General features: G+C 39.9%; 1 protein-coding gene and 1 pseudogene across 5 annotated transcripts in view; one reads left to right on the forward strand and one right to left on the reverse strand.

The window, feature by feature from the left end:
* LOC115263581 (GTPase-activating Rap/Ran-GAP domain-like protein 3) overlaps positions 1–16,562 on the forward strand; it is a 598,953-nt gene that overhangs the window by 231,554 nt on the left and 350,837 nt on the right. The window contains exon 1 of one of the 5 annotated variants that reach the window (XM_029866832.2): positions 8,033–8,889. The exons of the other annotated variants lie outside the window; for them this stretch is intronic. Coding sequence (XP_029722692.2) covers positions 8,849–8,889 — 41 coding nt within the window. The 5' untranslated portion in view covers positions 8,033–8,848. Of the gene's footprint in view, positions 1–8,032; positions 8,890–16,562 lie in introns of those variants that run through there. 5 annotated transcript variants of the gene reach the window in all.
* LOC134284234 (U1 small nuclear ribonucleoprotein A-like) lies at positions 70–8,144 on the reverse strand (annotated as a pseudogene).

Here is a 16,562-nt window from a genome sequence, read left to right on the forward strand (position 1 = left end):
AAATCGTTTGGAAAAGTCGGAAAAACTATTTTTGAAGTCCGGAAAAATTTCCAAAAAAAAAATGTATTCTTACTGATTTTGACAGTCGTTTATTGCGTTTTTCGGCATTATCATGAAGCCCTGTAGAGCCTGCACGAACATAATATCATGCCGACTGGGTACCAGTCAGACCACCTTGAAGCCAAAAACTGATTGACCAACATGGACAACATTGTCTCGTAGGTGTCCTCCAGCAAGATGGTCAGGAGATCTGATTGGGCAGCTGCTCGGTCGTGACAGAGTTACTGGCCGCTTCACCAGCTTCGGAATTTTGCGAAAGATTTCTTGTCGTCCTGGTGGACCGGCTTGGGTATCCGGACACCTGGCCGTTCCTTGAATGCCCCTTTCGGTTTGGCAATCACGTCACTGTCGTTTTTGTTTGTGTGGTGGGCAGGAGTGTTTGGTTGGTGTACATTGGTTCATCGAAGAACGGGAAGCCCTGCATCTCTGCATGGTTCGTATCGCGTTGGTAGCACTTGCGATTTTCTTGACGATAATGAACACTTGGTCTCAGCAGCGACGATGTCGAGAATCTTTTATCCGTCCCAGAGGTAGCTGAAAGGAAATTTTATAAGCTTTCGCACCTTGCACTATAGCTGGAGAATGTTTTTAAGGTGAATATATAACGAAGCCACACTTCGAATCACCTTAAAATGTACCGACCTTTTTTTACCTTTCAATAGGTCTCCATCCAGCTCACGGCTCGGCCCGCGGAACCGGAAATGTTTTCCACGCTTAACCTCATGTAATTGACCGTGAGTCCTCATCGGAGGTCTATTAGCACGGGCCGAAGGCTCCAAACGCAAGGGAGCTTTCCTCTCTCGGTCGTCCAAGGTGATTAGTCCACGGCAAACGTCGTACTGTCCTGTCTTGCCTGCCTACTGTATTTTTTGACATGCAGCTCCATAGGGACGTCCCCGGCGAAGTCATCTGTATGGAAGCCTCCCATTCCAGAGACCGGAGAGGTCCCGCACCAAGCTAAGAACCTCCCCCGGCCCCAAAAATATCCATATACAAAATTCCACACCGATCGGTCCAGTAGTTTTCGAATCCATAGCGGTCAGACAGACAGACAGACAAACAGACAGACAGACAGACATACAGACAGACAGACAGAAGTTCATTTTTATATATATGACACATTCTACCGTGACGTTACAACGTTTTGACGCATTCGTAGTCAGATTTTCCTCTGTAACTCATAAAAACGAGCGTAAACCGCGAAATATTTTTTCATATTCGGATTCCTTGTAAAATTTCTGATATATTTGACCTATTGAACATTTAGTTTTCATTAGAAAAACGTATTCAAAATGCGTATTTGTAGCGTGACGTTACAACGCGCTAGAATCCGACCCCCTCTAACGCGCTACCAACATCTTAAAAAATCTGCTCGGATTTTTATGATATTCTGATTTTTTTTCCACCATTGAAATTTATTGGTTTGTTCTTTAATTCAATGGAATAAAACATTTAAATTTCGAATTTGTTTTTGAATAATCGACTTTTACATTTCGTGACGTTACAACGCCCGTTCATTTTCAGACAGGGTTCTGCTCGCGTTGTAACGCCACGAAAATGCACATCATGTTAGAACCAGAATAATCAGCCAAATTTTCCCGAATTTGTGAATATATCAATGCATCTTCATCTTCACTGCTTCAAGGGGAACTTTATTCTATTGAAAATCCGTTTTGTGATAAATGGCTCGGAGGGCCAAGTTATTGCTATCAATAGTATGAATACAGTGACCCCACACCGATGAATCACCTTAATTTTTGTACACTATTTATGAATCACCATGTTGATCAAATGGAGTGATCCATAAACTGTGGTCATTTTTGCCGATTCATAAATTGTGGGGTCACTGTACTCCTTCATGAAGGTTAATGACACCGGCACCCATCTTTGGTTTAGTATCACCCATATTCTTCTAGTTTTGTTCCAAAGACTAGCGCGCTGAGATCCATTATTTTGCATCGCCAGATATTTAATTTTTTCAGCATATAACTCTCACGCCGTCGAGATAAGGCACATTCTACCGTGACAATACAACGTTTCTACGCATTCGTAGTCAGATTTTGCACTTTAATTCATAAAAAACGACTGTAAACCTCAAAATATTTTATCATATTCAGATTCCTTGTAAAATTTCCGATATGTTTGACCTGTTTAACATTTAGTTTTCATTAGAAAAACTTGTTTAAAATGCGTATTTGTAGCGTGACATTACAACGCGCTAGAATTCGACCCCCTCTACCGCGCAACCAACATCTTGAAAAATTTGCTCGGATTTTTATTTTAAACTGAAAATTTCTCCCACCATTGAAATTTATTGGTTTGTTCTTCAATGCAGTGAAATAAAACATTTACATTTCGGAATGGTTTTTGGATAATCGACTTTTACATTTCGTGACGTTACAACGCCCGTTCAGTTTCAAACAGGGTTCTGCTCGCGTTGTAACTTCACGAAAATTCACATCATTTTTTAATCAGAATAATCAGACAAAATTGCCCGAATTTGTGAATATATTATTGCATTATTTTTACTGCTCCAAGAGCATCTTTATTCTATTAAAAACCCGTTTTGTGATAAATGGCTCGGAGGGCCAAATTATTGCTATCAGCAGTATGAAAACTCCTTCATGAAGGTTAATGGTACCCATCTTCGGCCTAGTAACACCCATATTCATCTTATATTGTTCCAAAGTCTAAACCGTTGATATTCAATACTTCGCACCGCCAGATATTTAGATTTTGCAGCATAAAACTAATCACGCCGTCGAATTAAACATTTTTTCAATAACACTAGTTTACAGCATTTTTGAACTCGGTAAGTTGATGATCGTTTTTGTTCTAGAATCATGCCCTGAATTCGAAAATGCGAAGGAAAAAAAATTACAGTAGAGCGGAATTTTTTTCGACATTCCATACAAGGTTTATGATTTGAAATCGATTTTTGTTCTATTTTTAAGCAATGTCGCTCACTTCAAACATCTCATTCTCCGTAATCAATGCTCCGATTGAGCTAAATTTTTTACTGTAACTCGCCTACATATGATATGGTAAATAAACGTTGAGAAAGAATTTTTAAATTGTTTTTTTTTCTCATTGAAAAAAATGCATTTCTTCAAATATTTTTGTAAATTTTGCTAAAATTTAAGGAGTTCGTCCCCAAAGCTCGTCAATATCTTGAATTTCATCAATCTGACGCAAAACCTGTATTCAGATGATCGAATGGTATTATATTCAGCTTTTAATTTATGGAAAAAGATTTAAAATTGGTTGAACAAAACGCAAGATATTAGAATTTTAATAAATTCCATATTTTAAAAAGTTGTAAAACTCGAAATTGAGCTAAAACTCAAAAACTGTTCTACTTTAAATTTTTTGAAGCACTGTTTCGAAATCAGCGCTGAATTATGCTACAAAAATTTTGGTCGTTGACAGAAGTTCACGACTTTCGTTTTATTTTGTAAACTAGTGTAATTTATGCAATGTCATAGATTCAATTAAAAACGCTTTAAGATGTGCGAGCAGTTATTGAACCAAAGACATACCTGAGGATCTGCATACCACTTAGGGGCATAAATTTCTGTGATTCCAGAGACAAATAGACTTAATTCTGGCAAAAAAAAATCCATCCTATATATGTCAGAGTCATAATTACTTAGAGAGTTAGTGTCTTTGGCAAAATTGTTTGATAAGTCAAAAACTTACAGCTGATTTACTATTGGATGTGAGATTCAGACACACTGGGCGACGCTTATTAAAAGTTTACAATAGTTTAGAATTTCTCAAAAAGTTTTCAACAAATTTTGATTAGTTGAGAAACTATTTTTTGGCAAAGTCTTTGGGCACTTTATAAGAAGTTAAGACATGTTGAATATTTTTTGAATAAATATAAAGTGCATTATTTTTCAAAATTTCAACTACCACTAGTCAGTTAGAAACTTGAACCAAACGGCTTTTAAACTGAAAATTCTGGACAAGATAAACAACTTTTCCACAGACATCAACATTCTAAAAGTCTAAAGTCTAAGTAATTAGAGTCCCGAGATACATATGAGTTTCAATTTCGTAGGTGTTACGTCTGTTTATTGGTGATTCTTGTTATATCAAAAATAGATGCAACACTGACGTAATATCCATCCCATATATTTCAAGATCCTAAAATTCGACAAAATTGTTTGACTGGTCAAGAACTTTCAATTGATGGGCCGTATGATTTCAAATCCTTCCATTAGGAGGCGCTAGAGGGCATACACATTTTTAGTTTTACTTATCTCAGGATCGTGAATAATTGGAAAGATGGTTGCTTCATTAAAGTTGTTTGGTAGATCACTAGTTTTTCAGTTTAATAGCCGTATGGTATTAATTTCTGCCACACAGTGGTGGTAGTTGCAATTTTCAAAAGCATGCCAATTTTATTAATTACCCAAAACACATTCAACAAGCCGTAACTTTTTATAAAATATATCAAAAATTCTCAAATTTTGACTGATAGTTCCTCATCTTGCTATCTGTAATTTCTACAATTTTGGACTTGATTGGTTAGCTCTACACAAAGATGGAGCGCTTTAAGCAGAATCATATTTTTGAATGTGTTCTATTAACTCTTATATCTAAGGAATAAGTGAATTAATTACAATTTGATTTGAATACTATATGTCCAAAGTGAAAAAAGCTGCAGCTTGTAGAATACTTTTTGCTTTTGCAAAATGGAAACCAACGTCTTCTAGTGGCAAAATCTCGCATCTATTGGTAAATCAACTGCAAGTCCATTACTTACCAAACAACTTTGCCGAAGAAATCGTATTTCTATGTAAAAGGGATCCTGAGATGTATGAAATTTAAAATTTGTAAGTTCTCTAGCGCCGCCTATTGGTGGAACTTTAAATCAAATTATCCATCAACTGTAAGTCTTTGACCAACTTAATAACTTTGTAATTTCGTCAGTGTTTCGTCTGTTGGCCACTTATATCACAGAAATTTTCGGTTTGAGTGGTATTAGTTTACGATTAAAAAAATTTTTCAATATCGCTGTACAATTGCATCGTAGATTTTGGCCAAACACCATCTCCCCGTCCTTCAAAAGTCTACGTAGTTTATTAACCGGCAATGGTACGCAATTTATAAACGATATCTCGAAAAAGAGCTCATACACAACGAGAACGAAACTGTTTTGAATATAGAACTACGTTTGTCCAATTCAGAAGCCGTCCAGAAAGAATTGGTCTTTTCCACAAAACTTTTTTTCGTGACGTTACAACGCAAACTTCAACCAGGTGAAACTCAGGCTTTCGTGAACCGATTTTCTTTTTTTTAGTCTCATTCGAAAGATCTTTTCGAGTATAAAGAGCATACAAAATTTCATATTCGTAACGTTTTCCGTATTTGAATAAAATTTAAAAATGTTGATTTTTCGTGACGTTACATGAGCATGAGCATGAGCATGATTGACCGCCCGCGGTTGCTCCTCTGTTATTGCAAGGACATCTGCATTTACACAAAGAACCAACAGATGATGCTTGGGACTAGCTCTCCTCATTGTGTAAATGCTGATATCCCAATACTTTTCAATAAGCAATACCAGCGCCGGCCGCGTCCGAATGCAGGTCAATTGAGGATAGGGAAGGAAGTGATGACGTGATTCTCGCTTAGGCCAATAACCGAGGAATTCTCTGCGTTACTACAAGAAATCACTAGGATTTTGGATATGGGAAGGAAAGATATGTTAGGAATTTTGTCTTGGTAAACAAATTGCCACAATCACCAACCCGATTCTTGTTTTGTTATGAACGATGCACTCGCGAATAAATCCCTTTGAATTCGTCCCCACATACGCACTAATTTCAGGTAATATTAACTGTGTTTACTTTGAGGGTGGTAAAGAAAAAAAATCGAATTTTTACCGCACAAAACTAAAGCACTTAAACATAATAACGCAACAAATAAGTGTGGCCAACACCGTAAGGTGGCAGACTGTACAAAAATACAGCAAAATTGTATCAAAATAAAATAAGAATCTGATTTTTCGTGACGTTACAACGCAATAAAAACCCATACTATGATCAGCCATATTTCAGAGTTGTAAAGTCTTTCGATTAAAAATCTTTTTATGCTAAAAAATCTACATACATTTATCTACACATGATGGAAGAGTTTTGAAAAATCAGTGTGTTGGTGTTTAAAATACGATAGTTTGGATGAAAAGTGTGCCTAAAAGACTTAAAATCACGATTTTAATGTTAATCTTAATCGTTATTCAATTTATATTTATTGTCACACTAATATCATCTCGAATACATTTTTGGATGACAAAAGTAATGTAGAATGTGATAAAAATGTCAAATATGCCATAACTCAACTTTGAAAAATTGGTATTGATGATACGGGGCCCGTAGAATGTGTATGTGTATGTATGTGTATATAGATAGATAGATAGATACAGTGCAAATGACATAAGCTCAAATTAAATTGATCATAATAGTCACGTACAACATTACCATACCAACAAAGTGATTATTTTTACAAGTTTTGAGCATCTTCACATTCACTGTAGAAAGTGAGCATGAATGATCACCAGTCAGTTTGCTTCACAAGCCAAACGACCGATGAGAAACAGCGGTCGCAGTTGGTTCAGTGTTTCGTTGCTTCATTTGCGTGTTACTGCGTAGTGGTTGCTGGCGCTAATTACTGGTCGTATTTTTCATTTTCAATCAAGCACTAAGGTGAGTTGCTGGGCAGAGGGTAGGGTTCCGGGTCATTTTGCAGAATGTCATTAGGCCGAACATTATTTGGCCGAAAAATTAATAATGAGGTCAAGTGATCATGTCACTGTTCGCTACATCAATATAACTCAAAAGAACAGTATATTATTCAAAGAAGGAGAAAATATCGGCAGTTTCAGCACCAACTTATCCCTGAATGGTAAAACTAGAAAGATTTGCGTTTGATCAAAATTAGTATTTATTTCTGATGATCATAATAGCAGCTATAATGTTGAAAATATTCTCTGAATTCATTTTGATAAACGCCATTCGCCAAACGACCCATTCAGCCAAACGGCATTGAGCCAAATGACTCATTCGGCCAAACGGCATTCGGTCAAACGGCAGTCGGCCAAATTGCCGGACACCATATTTGTATAGTTGGCTATATATTTTGGATATCTCAACATCTTTCTATTAACAGTTAAAATGTCGCTGAAGCGATAAACACGTGAATATTCATCAATATCATGCCAAGGGTAGCGGGTTCGATTCCCGATCGGTTCAGTAATAATTTTGTCACAATGAAAATGTTCTTGACTTCCTTGGGCTAAAAGTATTATCGTATTTTAAACACGATATACGAATATAAATGATCTTGAATGTTCTTGAATAGGAAGTGCAGTTTGTCGAGAATCAGACTCAGTCCTGGATGATACTGCAGAATAAGGCAATTGATTGCACTTATTAGTGTGTTATGACACCGACTAGTTCAAATTTCGTAATAAGCGACAGGCTGAATTTTAGGAGTAATTCAGCAAATATTTATTGTTGGCAGTTTTCATGAACAACTCCCTGTATTTATTCGTCATCGAAAGGTCTCAGTATCCATTCATTTTCCAAATTTTTCCACATACTAATCAGGTCAAACCCATTAACCTATAACAGATTAGCTGCATGAGTATGATGCAACTGTGCCCCGAGGCTACTTTACGAACTTGCCTACACCCAACCGATAAGCTTCAATCCAGCCTAGTGAGCTTTCGATTGTGAGCGACAAGGTTCTCAGTGGGTGATACAGAGAGACCATAAGCTCACCGCACTGAGTTTCTCTCCGAGTTTCGTAATCGGACAATGTGCAGCAATTCCTTGTTTTGATGTAACCGGCTTCTCCTATTCTCCGAGCAGAAGCTTTCCACGAACGCGCGCGTGGAAAACTGTAACGCCTCGTTATGAAAACACCCAGAACGTACCAGCATTCAGTACGGTGTGAAGAATCACATGATTCGGTTGGATTTTCTCGCTTTTCCTATAGTGTACTCGCGCGTTTTGTCGAGATGCCGTCGCTGCGCTGGAGGGCTGGTTGGTGAGGTTCTCCCATTGACAAGTCATGGTTACGACGAGTCGATCTACGTCGTTCGGCCATAGTCGTTGTTGTCGTCGTCGTTGCTGCCTTGCCGAGAAGTTGGCAGCTTAATGCAATTTTAATGTGTGACACAGTGCGGAGAGTTCAACGTCGTTGACCGCGGACGGATTTGTGAATGGAATGTGTTTGAATTATTAATGATTCGTTGGTGGATAGTAAAAGCATGGGACCGGCTTAGAGCTGGCGGAATCAAGTTTGGAGATTAGTGCGCCTTAAGTGGAGTGTTTTTCCGCGTTTTAGTGCCGTGGGTGGTGGTGGCTATTCGGAGGAAATGTCCATGACAATCGTGTCAGCAGTGCAGTGTGAAAAAGTATAATGTTAAACACCCATGCATTTCACCCGCATCAGGTTGGATGCTGTTGACCCACTTTAAAATAGCGGAACGTAAATTTGCACCCACAGTTCAACAGTCAAAAGTCAATATATCGATTATTGCCGCTAACGAGTGCCGAGGCTCATGAATAAAACATAAGATATTTCCGCGACAAGCATCAACAGCAGCAGCATTCAGCATTCCCGGCGGTATTCGAGTGTCAAAAGGATAATAACACGCGCGTATTGAGCGTCCGTTATCCGGAGTGTTTGATCGCAAACCGGAAGTGATAGGCGACTTCGAGAGCTAGTTTGCTGGAAGGTGTGGTCGGTGGGGTTTGGCGGGCGAGCTTCGAGTATGGAGATGGATCCAACGAGTGGTTCCTGTGCTGACGCAAGGTAAATTTAACGCACGTAGCGTACGATGCTGGTTAGTTGTTTGCGGAGAGAAGTTTTCTTTGTGCCGTTGTATTTGTTGTGGCGCGCTCGTGAAGTTGTGCACAGCGAACATTGTTAGTTTGTTGACAGTATAATAATATATTGAAATAGGTACGACGTTCTATATGTGAGATTTATTGCACTAGGACCCATGCTACCCGAATGTCGTAAATTAGAATTCATTATGGGCGTGAATAATTAATCCATTAATGGACAGCTTCAAATCCCTTATGATTTATCGATTTATTACTCTATTCAGTAGGTTGATAATGTGGATTTCGTTATACTGCTATATATAAAAAACCCAAATTAATCCACCTAGTGGTGATAGTGCCTTTCTCGTCGTATATGTTCTCACGATTTTTCCGTCGACGTTAGTCAAAGTGTTCCTGATATGAATCCTGATATTTGTTAAGAAAAGCAAGCATTTTATCAAAGCCATCATTGAATTGACAGATCACTTTGCGGTCTTCGATAATGTTTTTTTCAGCATATTTTAGATTATATTTTATTGGCCGTTGAAAACAAGAACGTATAGACTGTTTCAGAAATTATAAATACACTTTGTTTATTAATTTGAATGAACTGTTCTAAAGATTTTTACCAATTTCTTTCAAAGTATAGCATATTGTACTCCATATTTTTCTATTTCCTTTCAACTGTCTTGATATTTTGAAGAACAGTCGAGTTCTCTAACAAATAACTTAATTTTTCAAATTTGCATTTGCACAAAGGTGTTTTTTAATGATTTCAACATTATTTAACACTAAATACCAAAAATTATCTAAATTTTTATCACATTCGATTTCTTAGCAAGTTGTCTAAAGAACTCCTTGATCAAAATTTGGAAAAAATCGATAATGGCATTTCCACAACATATTTTCGGAGATCAAGTTTCTTATTTTTTAAAGTTTTCTACGGAACATACGAACTACCACACAGTTTCTTAGCTATCCTGAACGCATATTTGTTTAGATAACTTATTTTTTCAGCTCATTCGATCCTTCAGATAGCAAAGCTTGTCATACCATAAAAACGAATGCAGTAAACAGTAATTAAGATATTCGTTTGCTTAACGTTTGTTGCTACTGGTGTTGTTGAGAAATTTGAAACAATAAAAAATGTATTGAGAAGGCCCGTGATGGTGGTTCTTGATCAAATATTCCCGTAAAAATTACCCTTACCAATCGAGAAATATCTTTTATTATCGATACAGCCATTTTTATTGTGTTTGGAAATTAAATATTTTATCTGTGAGATTTTTTTCTTTTCCACTATGCTACATTTTTTGACCACTTTGTGCAACTTCAAATTTAAATCATCTTGTTTACAGAGCCCTATTTTTTTAACTTTTACCAGAAACAACAACAAAATTAGTATTATTTGTTTCGTTAGCATGTTTACTATAAATGCTAGAAGAAACTTTTTTGGATATTGTACTTAAATTGAAATGGCATTTAACCGTTAGTGTATTTATAATTTCTGAAACAGTCTATAGTGAGCATAGTGAGGCATCTCTTTGTATGTGGGTTTAATTTGTCAAGATTTTGTTCTCTTACACAAATTTATCGCTTGCATTGATTTTATTTACTTTCGTAGTTCCGACGAAGCACTAAACGCTGGTTGTGCAACCCCACCGGTAGTCTCTAATGTGGTGTGAGCCTATTTTCTAGTTTACCGTTGCTCAGGTTATTAAAAAAGCCGTGATGTGATGTGTCGCATGGTATATTTGGTTACTTTCGATGTGGCACCGGAACAGGTTTCGGGGCGCCACCGGGTCTGCCAAATATAGTCTGAGACTGTTTCATTGCCAACGTACATCAGGTTACCTAAAAAACCACGATTTGATTTATCTTATGCATGGGTTCAAATCACTTTTACATTTGACCACTTCCAGTGGGACACCCAGAACTAGTTTCGGGACACTACCGGTTGTCTAAAATATGGTCTGAGGCTATGTTCCTACAAATCGATCATCGTGTTATCAAAAAAGGGTCTCCAGTTGGCCTAGTGGTTAAGGCTATGAATCGCCAATCCGGAAACGGCGGGTTTGATTCCCGTTCCGGTCGGGAACATTTTCTCGACTTCCTAAGCATAGTGTATCATTGAACTTGCCTCACGATATACAAATTCAGGCAATGGCGGGCAAAGAAAACCCTTCAATTATTAACTGTGGAAGTGCTCTAAAGAACACCAAGTAGAAGAGAGGCAGGCCAAGTTCCAATGCGAACGTCGAGTTATAAAGAAGAAGAAGAAGTTATCAAAAAAGCTGCTATTTGATGTACTGTCAAACCCCGCGTATTCATCACTCTTTAATAAGACACTTTTTAAGTTGTACCCCGCTCATTCGAAATTTGTTGAATTAAAAAAAAAATGATCAAATGTCACAGTGTAATACACTGTAAATACGAATGATACGATATTGTGATGCTACTTACACCCGCAGCGGCTCCTCGTGCAGCTACTACTTCCCAAAGTTCTAATTTGGTGCATTCCGACACCTGATCCGTTTGGTGATCAACCGCAGTGAACCTCGGAAGCCAATAATCGTAAAATGTACAAGCTATCAATTCGTACCCCCACAATATCTGTAAGATTTGTGTACAAATCATACAATCTAAACAAAACTAAAATAGAGTTAGTTTATCGAATTGAAAGTTTACACAGGTAATTTGACAGCAATCATTGTCGAATTAGCGTGGTTTTATAGTACGACACCCATGGATTTGATTCAATTTCACATTTACAACTTTCGGTTCACATTTTACCACTTACCGATTGTCCCTGATGTGGTCTTAGACTAGTTTCATGCAAATTATTAATCAGTTCTCCTAAAAAGTCGCAAATTGATGTAATGCATGTATGGGTTTGGTTCATTCGTGCATTTCGCCAGTTCCGGCGAGGCACTCGAATCTGGTTCCGGAACACTACTGACCTCATACTATTTTCTTGCTGACCGTTCTTCGCAAAATCGAAGAAGCCGTTATTTAGTGTGCTGCGTGTATGCGTTTGGTTTTTTTTTTCTACATTTGACCACTTCCGTCGGGGCACCTGGAACCGGTTTCGGCACACTATTGGTTTTCCAAAGTATGGTCTATGATTTTTTTTGTTAACCGTTCATCAGCTTACCTTAAAACCCATTAAATGTGTCGAATTTATGGGTTTGGTTCTCCTTTACATTTGACCACTTCCGATGGGGCAACCGTAATCGGTTGCGGAACACTACCGGTTGTCCCCAATATGGCCGGAAACTTTTTTTGTCAAATCAAGATGCCTTAAAATCCGCGATTTGATGTGTCGCTTGCATGGGTTTGGTTCCCTTTTATATTTGGCCATTTCCGGCGGGACACCCGGAACCGGTTCTGGATCACAACCGATTCAGATATGTTCTGAAAATATTTTCCTGCTTACTGTTCATCAGGATATCAAAAAAAGCCACGATTTGATATATCCCTTGCATGGGTTTAATTAACTTTTATACTTTGCCACCTCCGGCGGAACATCTGGAACCGGTTCCGATATGGTCTGAGAATGCTTTCCTGCTTACTGTTCATCAGGTTATCGAAAAAGCTGTGGTTTGATATGTCACATGTATGGTTTTATTTCAATTTTATATTTGGCCACTTCCGACGGGACACCCGGAACCGGTTCCGGGACACAACCGGTTCAGATATGGTCTGAGAATATTATCCTGCTTACTGTTCATCAGGATATCAAAAAAGCCACTATTTGATATGTCGCATGCATGGGTTTGGTTAACTTTAATACTTGGCCACTTCCGGCGGGACATTTGCAACCGGTTCCGGAACACTACCGGTTCCGATATGGTCTGAGAATGTTTTCCTGCTTACTGTTCACCACGTTATCGAAAAAGCTGCGGTTTGATATGTCGCATGCATGGGTTTAGTTCACTTTTATGTTTGGTCACTTCCGGCGGGACACCCGGAACCGGTTCCGGGACACTACCGGATCAGATATGGTCTGAGACTATTTTTCTGCTTACCATTCATCAAGTTATCGAAAATGCCGTAGTTTGATGTGCCGCATGGATGGGTTTGTTGCGTTTTCATATCTGGCCCCTTCCTGGGGTACCGGTCCGGAACACCTAAATGGCCATAACTCCGGAACGGCTGGACCGATCTGAACCATTTTCAATAGGAAACAATGGGACCAGATTCCGCGTCGAATGAACCGTCGGTCAATAAAATCGGTTGAGGTTTACTGCCAAAAAGTGATGTGAGTTTTTTTGTACACACACATACACACACACACACATACACACACACACAGACATCACCTCAACTCGTTGAGCTGAGTCGATTGGTATATAAGACTTGACCCCTCCGGAGGCTCTATCAAATTTTCGTTTTTGGAGTGAACATATAGCCTTTCGGTACACCTTGGTGTACGAGAAAGGCAAAAAACTCTTAACGTTAAATTGATTGAGACATTGTGTTTGAATTGAATAATTGATTGGAACAGACTTATATACTTGATGTAGAAAATGGGACCACTTGGGCAGCGATTGTTGAACTTTTTTTTTGTTTTATCTCATTCATTATTTAAACCAGTAGTTCCCAAACTTTTTCAATGTTTTTTTACTTATTCGTTGATTTGGCAGTATCGGACCCCACATGGACATCATTTGTTTTACATTGATTTAGCATTTAACATTTTTTTACTGCCTTAATACTGTGTTAGTTTGGGAAGCCGAAGCATTCGCTGCAGTTTCGAGATATTTTGTGTTGCCAGCTGATCAAGGTCTCCTGACGGGCCAATGCAAAAAAAAATCAATTTTTGATAATTCCGTCTGTAAATTCTTAGGGATTTACGTCAGAAATTTCTTTGAGATTTTCTTCGGCAATTCTCGAAGATTTTTTGTCTTTGCGATATCTTTCAGAAGTTCCTAAGTGAATGCCAGGTCTCCATTTGAAAAGTCTTAAATATTTCAACTTAAGCAAGTGTAAGAAGTGTTACTCAAGAGTACTCAAGTTAATAGCGTTCTTAATGTAGGTTTATGCAAACTCCGCCGAGAACGTCATAAATCTTGTATTTTTTTTATCTGTATGTATTAGCATCCTATTCAACATCATATGCGAATATGTGTTTGCTGGGTAGGAGGCGGATGCAGCGAGCAAGTACTGATGGGGAGCGAACGGTGCTAAGGGTGTTGGCCGCTGCCTAGGTCGCGGTAAAGACCGCCATACATACATACATTTATTTGTTCAACATCATTAATACAAGACATAATCAACAATAGTACGCTACAATACTCGGTTTGTGGCTGCCGTTCTCCATCCTCGGTCGCGCCCAATGCTCGCCAAGTCACGCTCCACCTGGTCCGTCCATCGTGCTCTCTGCGCTCCACGCCTTCTTGTGCCAACCGGATCAGTTGCAAACACCAGCTATGTTTTTGAGGCATTCACCACCAGTCCGACCTTTGCTGCTTCGCGTTTAAAGCGGGTGTACAGCTCTGCCACCGTTCCATATGTTCTAGCGATAATGTTCATGTCGTCCGCAAAGCACACAAATTGACCGGATTTTGTGAAAATCATTCCCCGACTGTTGAGCCCGGCTCGTCGCATCACACCTTCCAGAGCGATGTTGAAGAGTAGGCATGAGAGTCCGTCACCTTGTCGCAGTCCCCGGCGAGATTCGAATGAACTGGATAGTTCACTCGAAACCCTTACGCAGTTTTGCACACCGTCCATCGTTGCTTTAATCAGTCTAGTCAGCTTCCCAGGAAAGCCGTTTTCGACCATGATTCTCCATAGCTCTGTGCGGTCGATACTGTCGTATGCCGCTTTGAAGTCGATGAACAGGTGATGCGTTGGGACCTGATACTCACGGCATTTCTGGAGGATTTGCCGTACGGTAAAGATCTGGTCCGTTGTCGACCGGCCGTCGATGAAGCCAGCCTGATAACTTCCCACGAACTCATTCATTTTAGGTGACAGACCACGGAAGATGATCTGGGATAGCACTTTGTAGGCAGCATTCAAAATAGTGATCGCCCTGAAGTTTTCACATTCCAAATGATCGCCTTTTTTGTGAATGGGGCAGATTACCCCTTCCTTCCACTTCTCCGGTAGCTGTTCGGTTTCCCAGATCCTGAATATCAGCCGATGCAGACAGGTGGCCAACTTTTCTGGGCCCATCTTGATGAGTTCAGCTGCTATACCATCCTTACCAGCTGCTTTGTTGGTTTTGGGCTGGTGAATGGCATCCTTAACTTCCCTCAGCGTGGGAGTTGGTTCATTTCCGTCCTCCGTTGCACTGGCGTCGTCGTTTCCTCCGTTGCCGTGGGCTCCCGTGCCTACGTTTTTCACGCCGTTCAGGTGCTGATCGAAGTCTTCCACCTTTCGATCACCTCATGTTCGTCCGTCAAGACGCCTTATCCCTGCATATTTTTGCACGCGGCACGAAGCCGTTTCGGGATGCGTTGAGCTTCTGATAGAACTTCCGTGTTTCTTGGGAACGGCACAGCAGTTCCATTTCTTCACACTCCGCTTCTTTCAGGCGGTGCTTTTCCCACGAAAGAGGCGGGTCTGCTATTTCCGCTTCTGTTTGTAACGTTCCACGTTCTGTCGAGTCCCTTGCTGCAGCATTACCGCCTTCGCTGCGTTCTTCTCCTCCAAAACCGTTCTGCACTCTTCGTCGAACCATTCGTTCCGTCGATTCCGTTCCACGTACCCGATGGTGCTCTCTGCTGCGTCTTTGATGGCTGCTTTCACTGTACTCCAGCAGTCCTCTAGAGGGGCCTCATCGAGCTCGCCCTCGTCTGGCAACGCGGCCTCGAGATTCTGCGCGTATGCTGAGGCGACATCCGGTTGCTTCAGTCGCTCTAGGTTGTGCCGTGTCGGTCGCCGGTACCGTACATTGTTGATGACGGAGAGTTTTGGGCGCAGTTAGACCATCACCAGATAGTGGTCGGAGTCGATGTTGGCGCCACGATAGGTCCTGACGTCGATAATGTCGGAGAAGTGCCGTCCGTCAATCAGAACGTGGTCGATTGAGATTCCGTCTGATGTGGTGATCTCCAGGTGTAACGATAAGATATTATTAATAATACAATACGCAATTGGGATGCTGCCAGCAGCGCTTTGTAGTTTTGTCTACAAAAAAATCACGACGTTGTCACTTGCGCCACCGGTATTTGCACTTCTCCTCAATAAATCAATTATGTACAATTTTCTCCAGATTGATACACTAAAATCACTTTCTTCGCCGAATCATGACGATTGGCGCCCGTGCCATTGAAAGCACTCCGACTCCATATTCCCATGTGGTGGTATTTTTTCTAGGAAAATCCAAGTTCCTGGCACTTCATGAAGTTCCTGCAGATCTGCAGTATGCCTCGCCGTACACTTCTGAAAATCACAAGCGCTCAATAACCGAAAACACATCCTACGTCGTTTCTTGCTAAATATAACGCGTACAGCTAGACGCTGCCAAACAACTTGTGGAATGTAACCATTACGGAGATGTAAGCATCACAAGCTTTTTTAGCTGGGTAAGCAGTCTTATGGCGCTGTTGGCAAGCCATGTATCAGTAATGTCTGGGGTAAAACCAAACAGGCTATTTTCTATGCAGTTTATATATGACAGCGTGACAGCAAGGACAACATCGGGAC

This window comes from Aedes albopictus, chromosome 3 (genome assembly GCF_035046485.1).
Source record: "Aedes albopictus strain Foshan chromosome 3, AalbF5, whole genome shotgun sequence".
NCBI classification, from domain to species: Eukaryota; Metazoa; Arthropoda; class Insecta; order Diptera; family Culicidae; genus Aedes; species Aedes albopictus.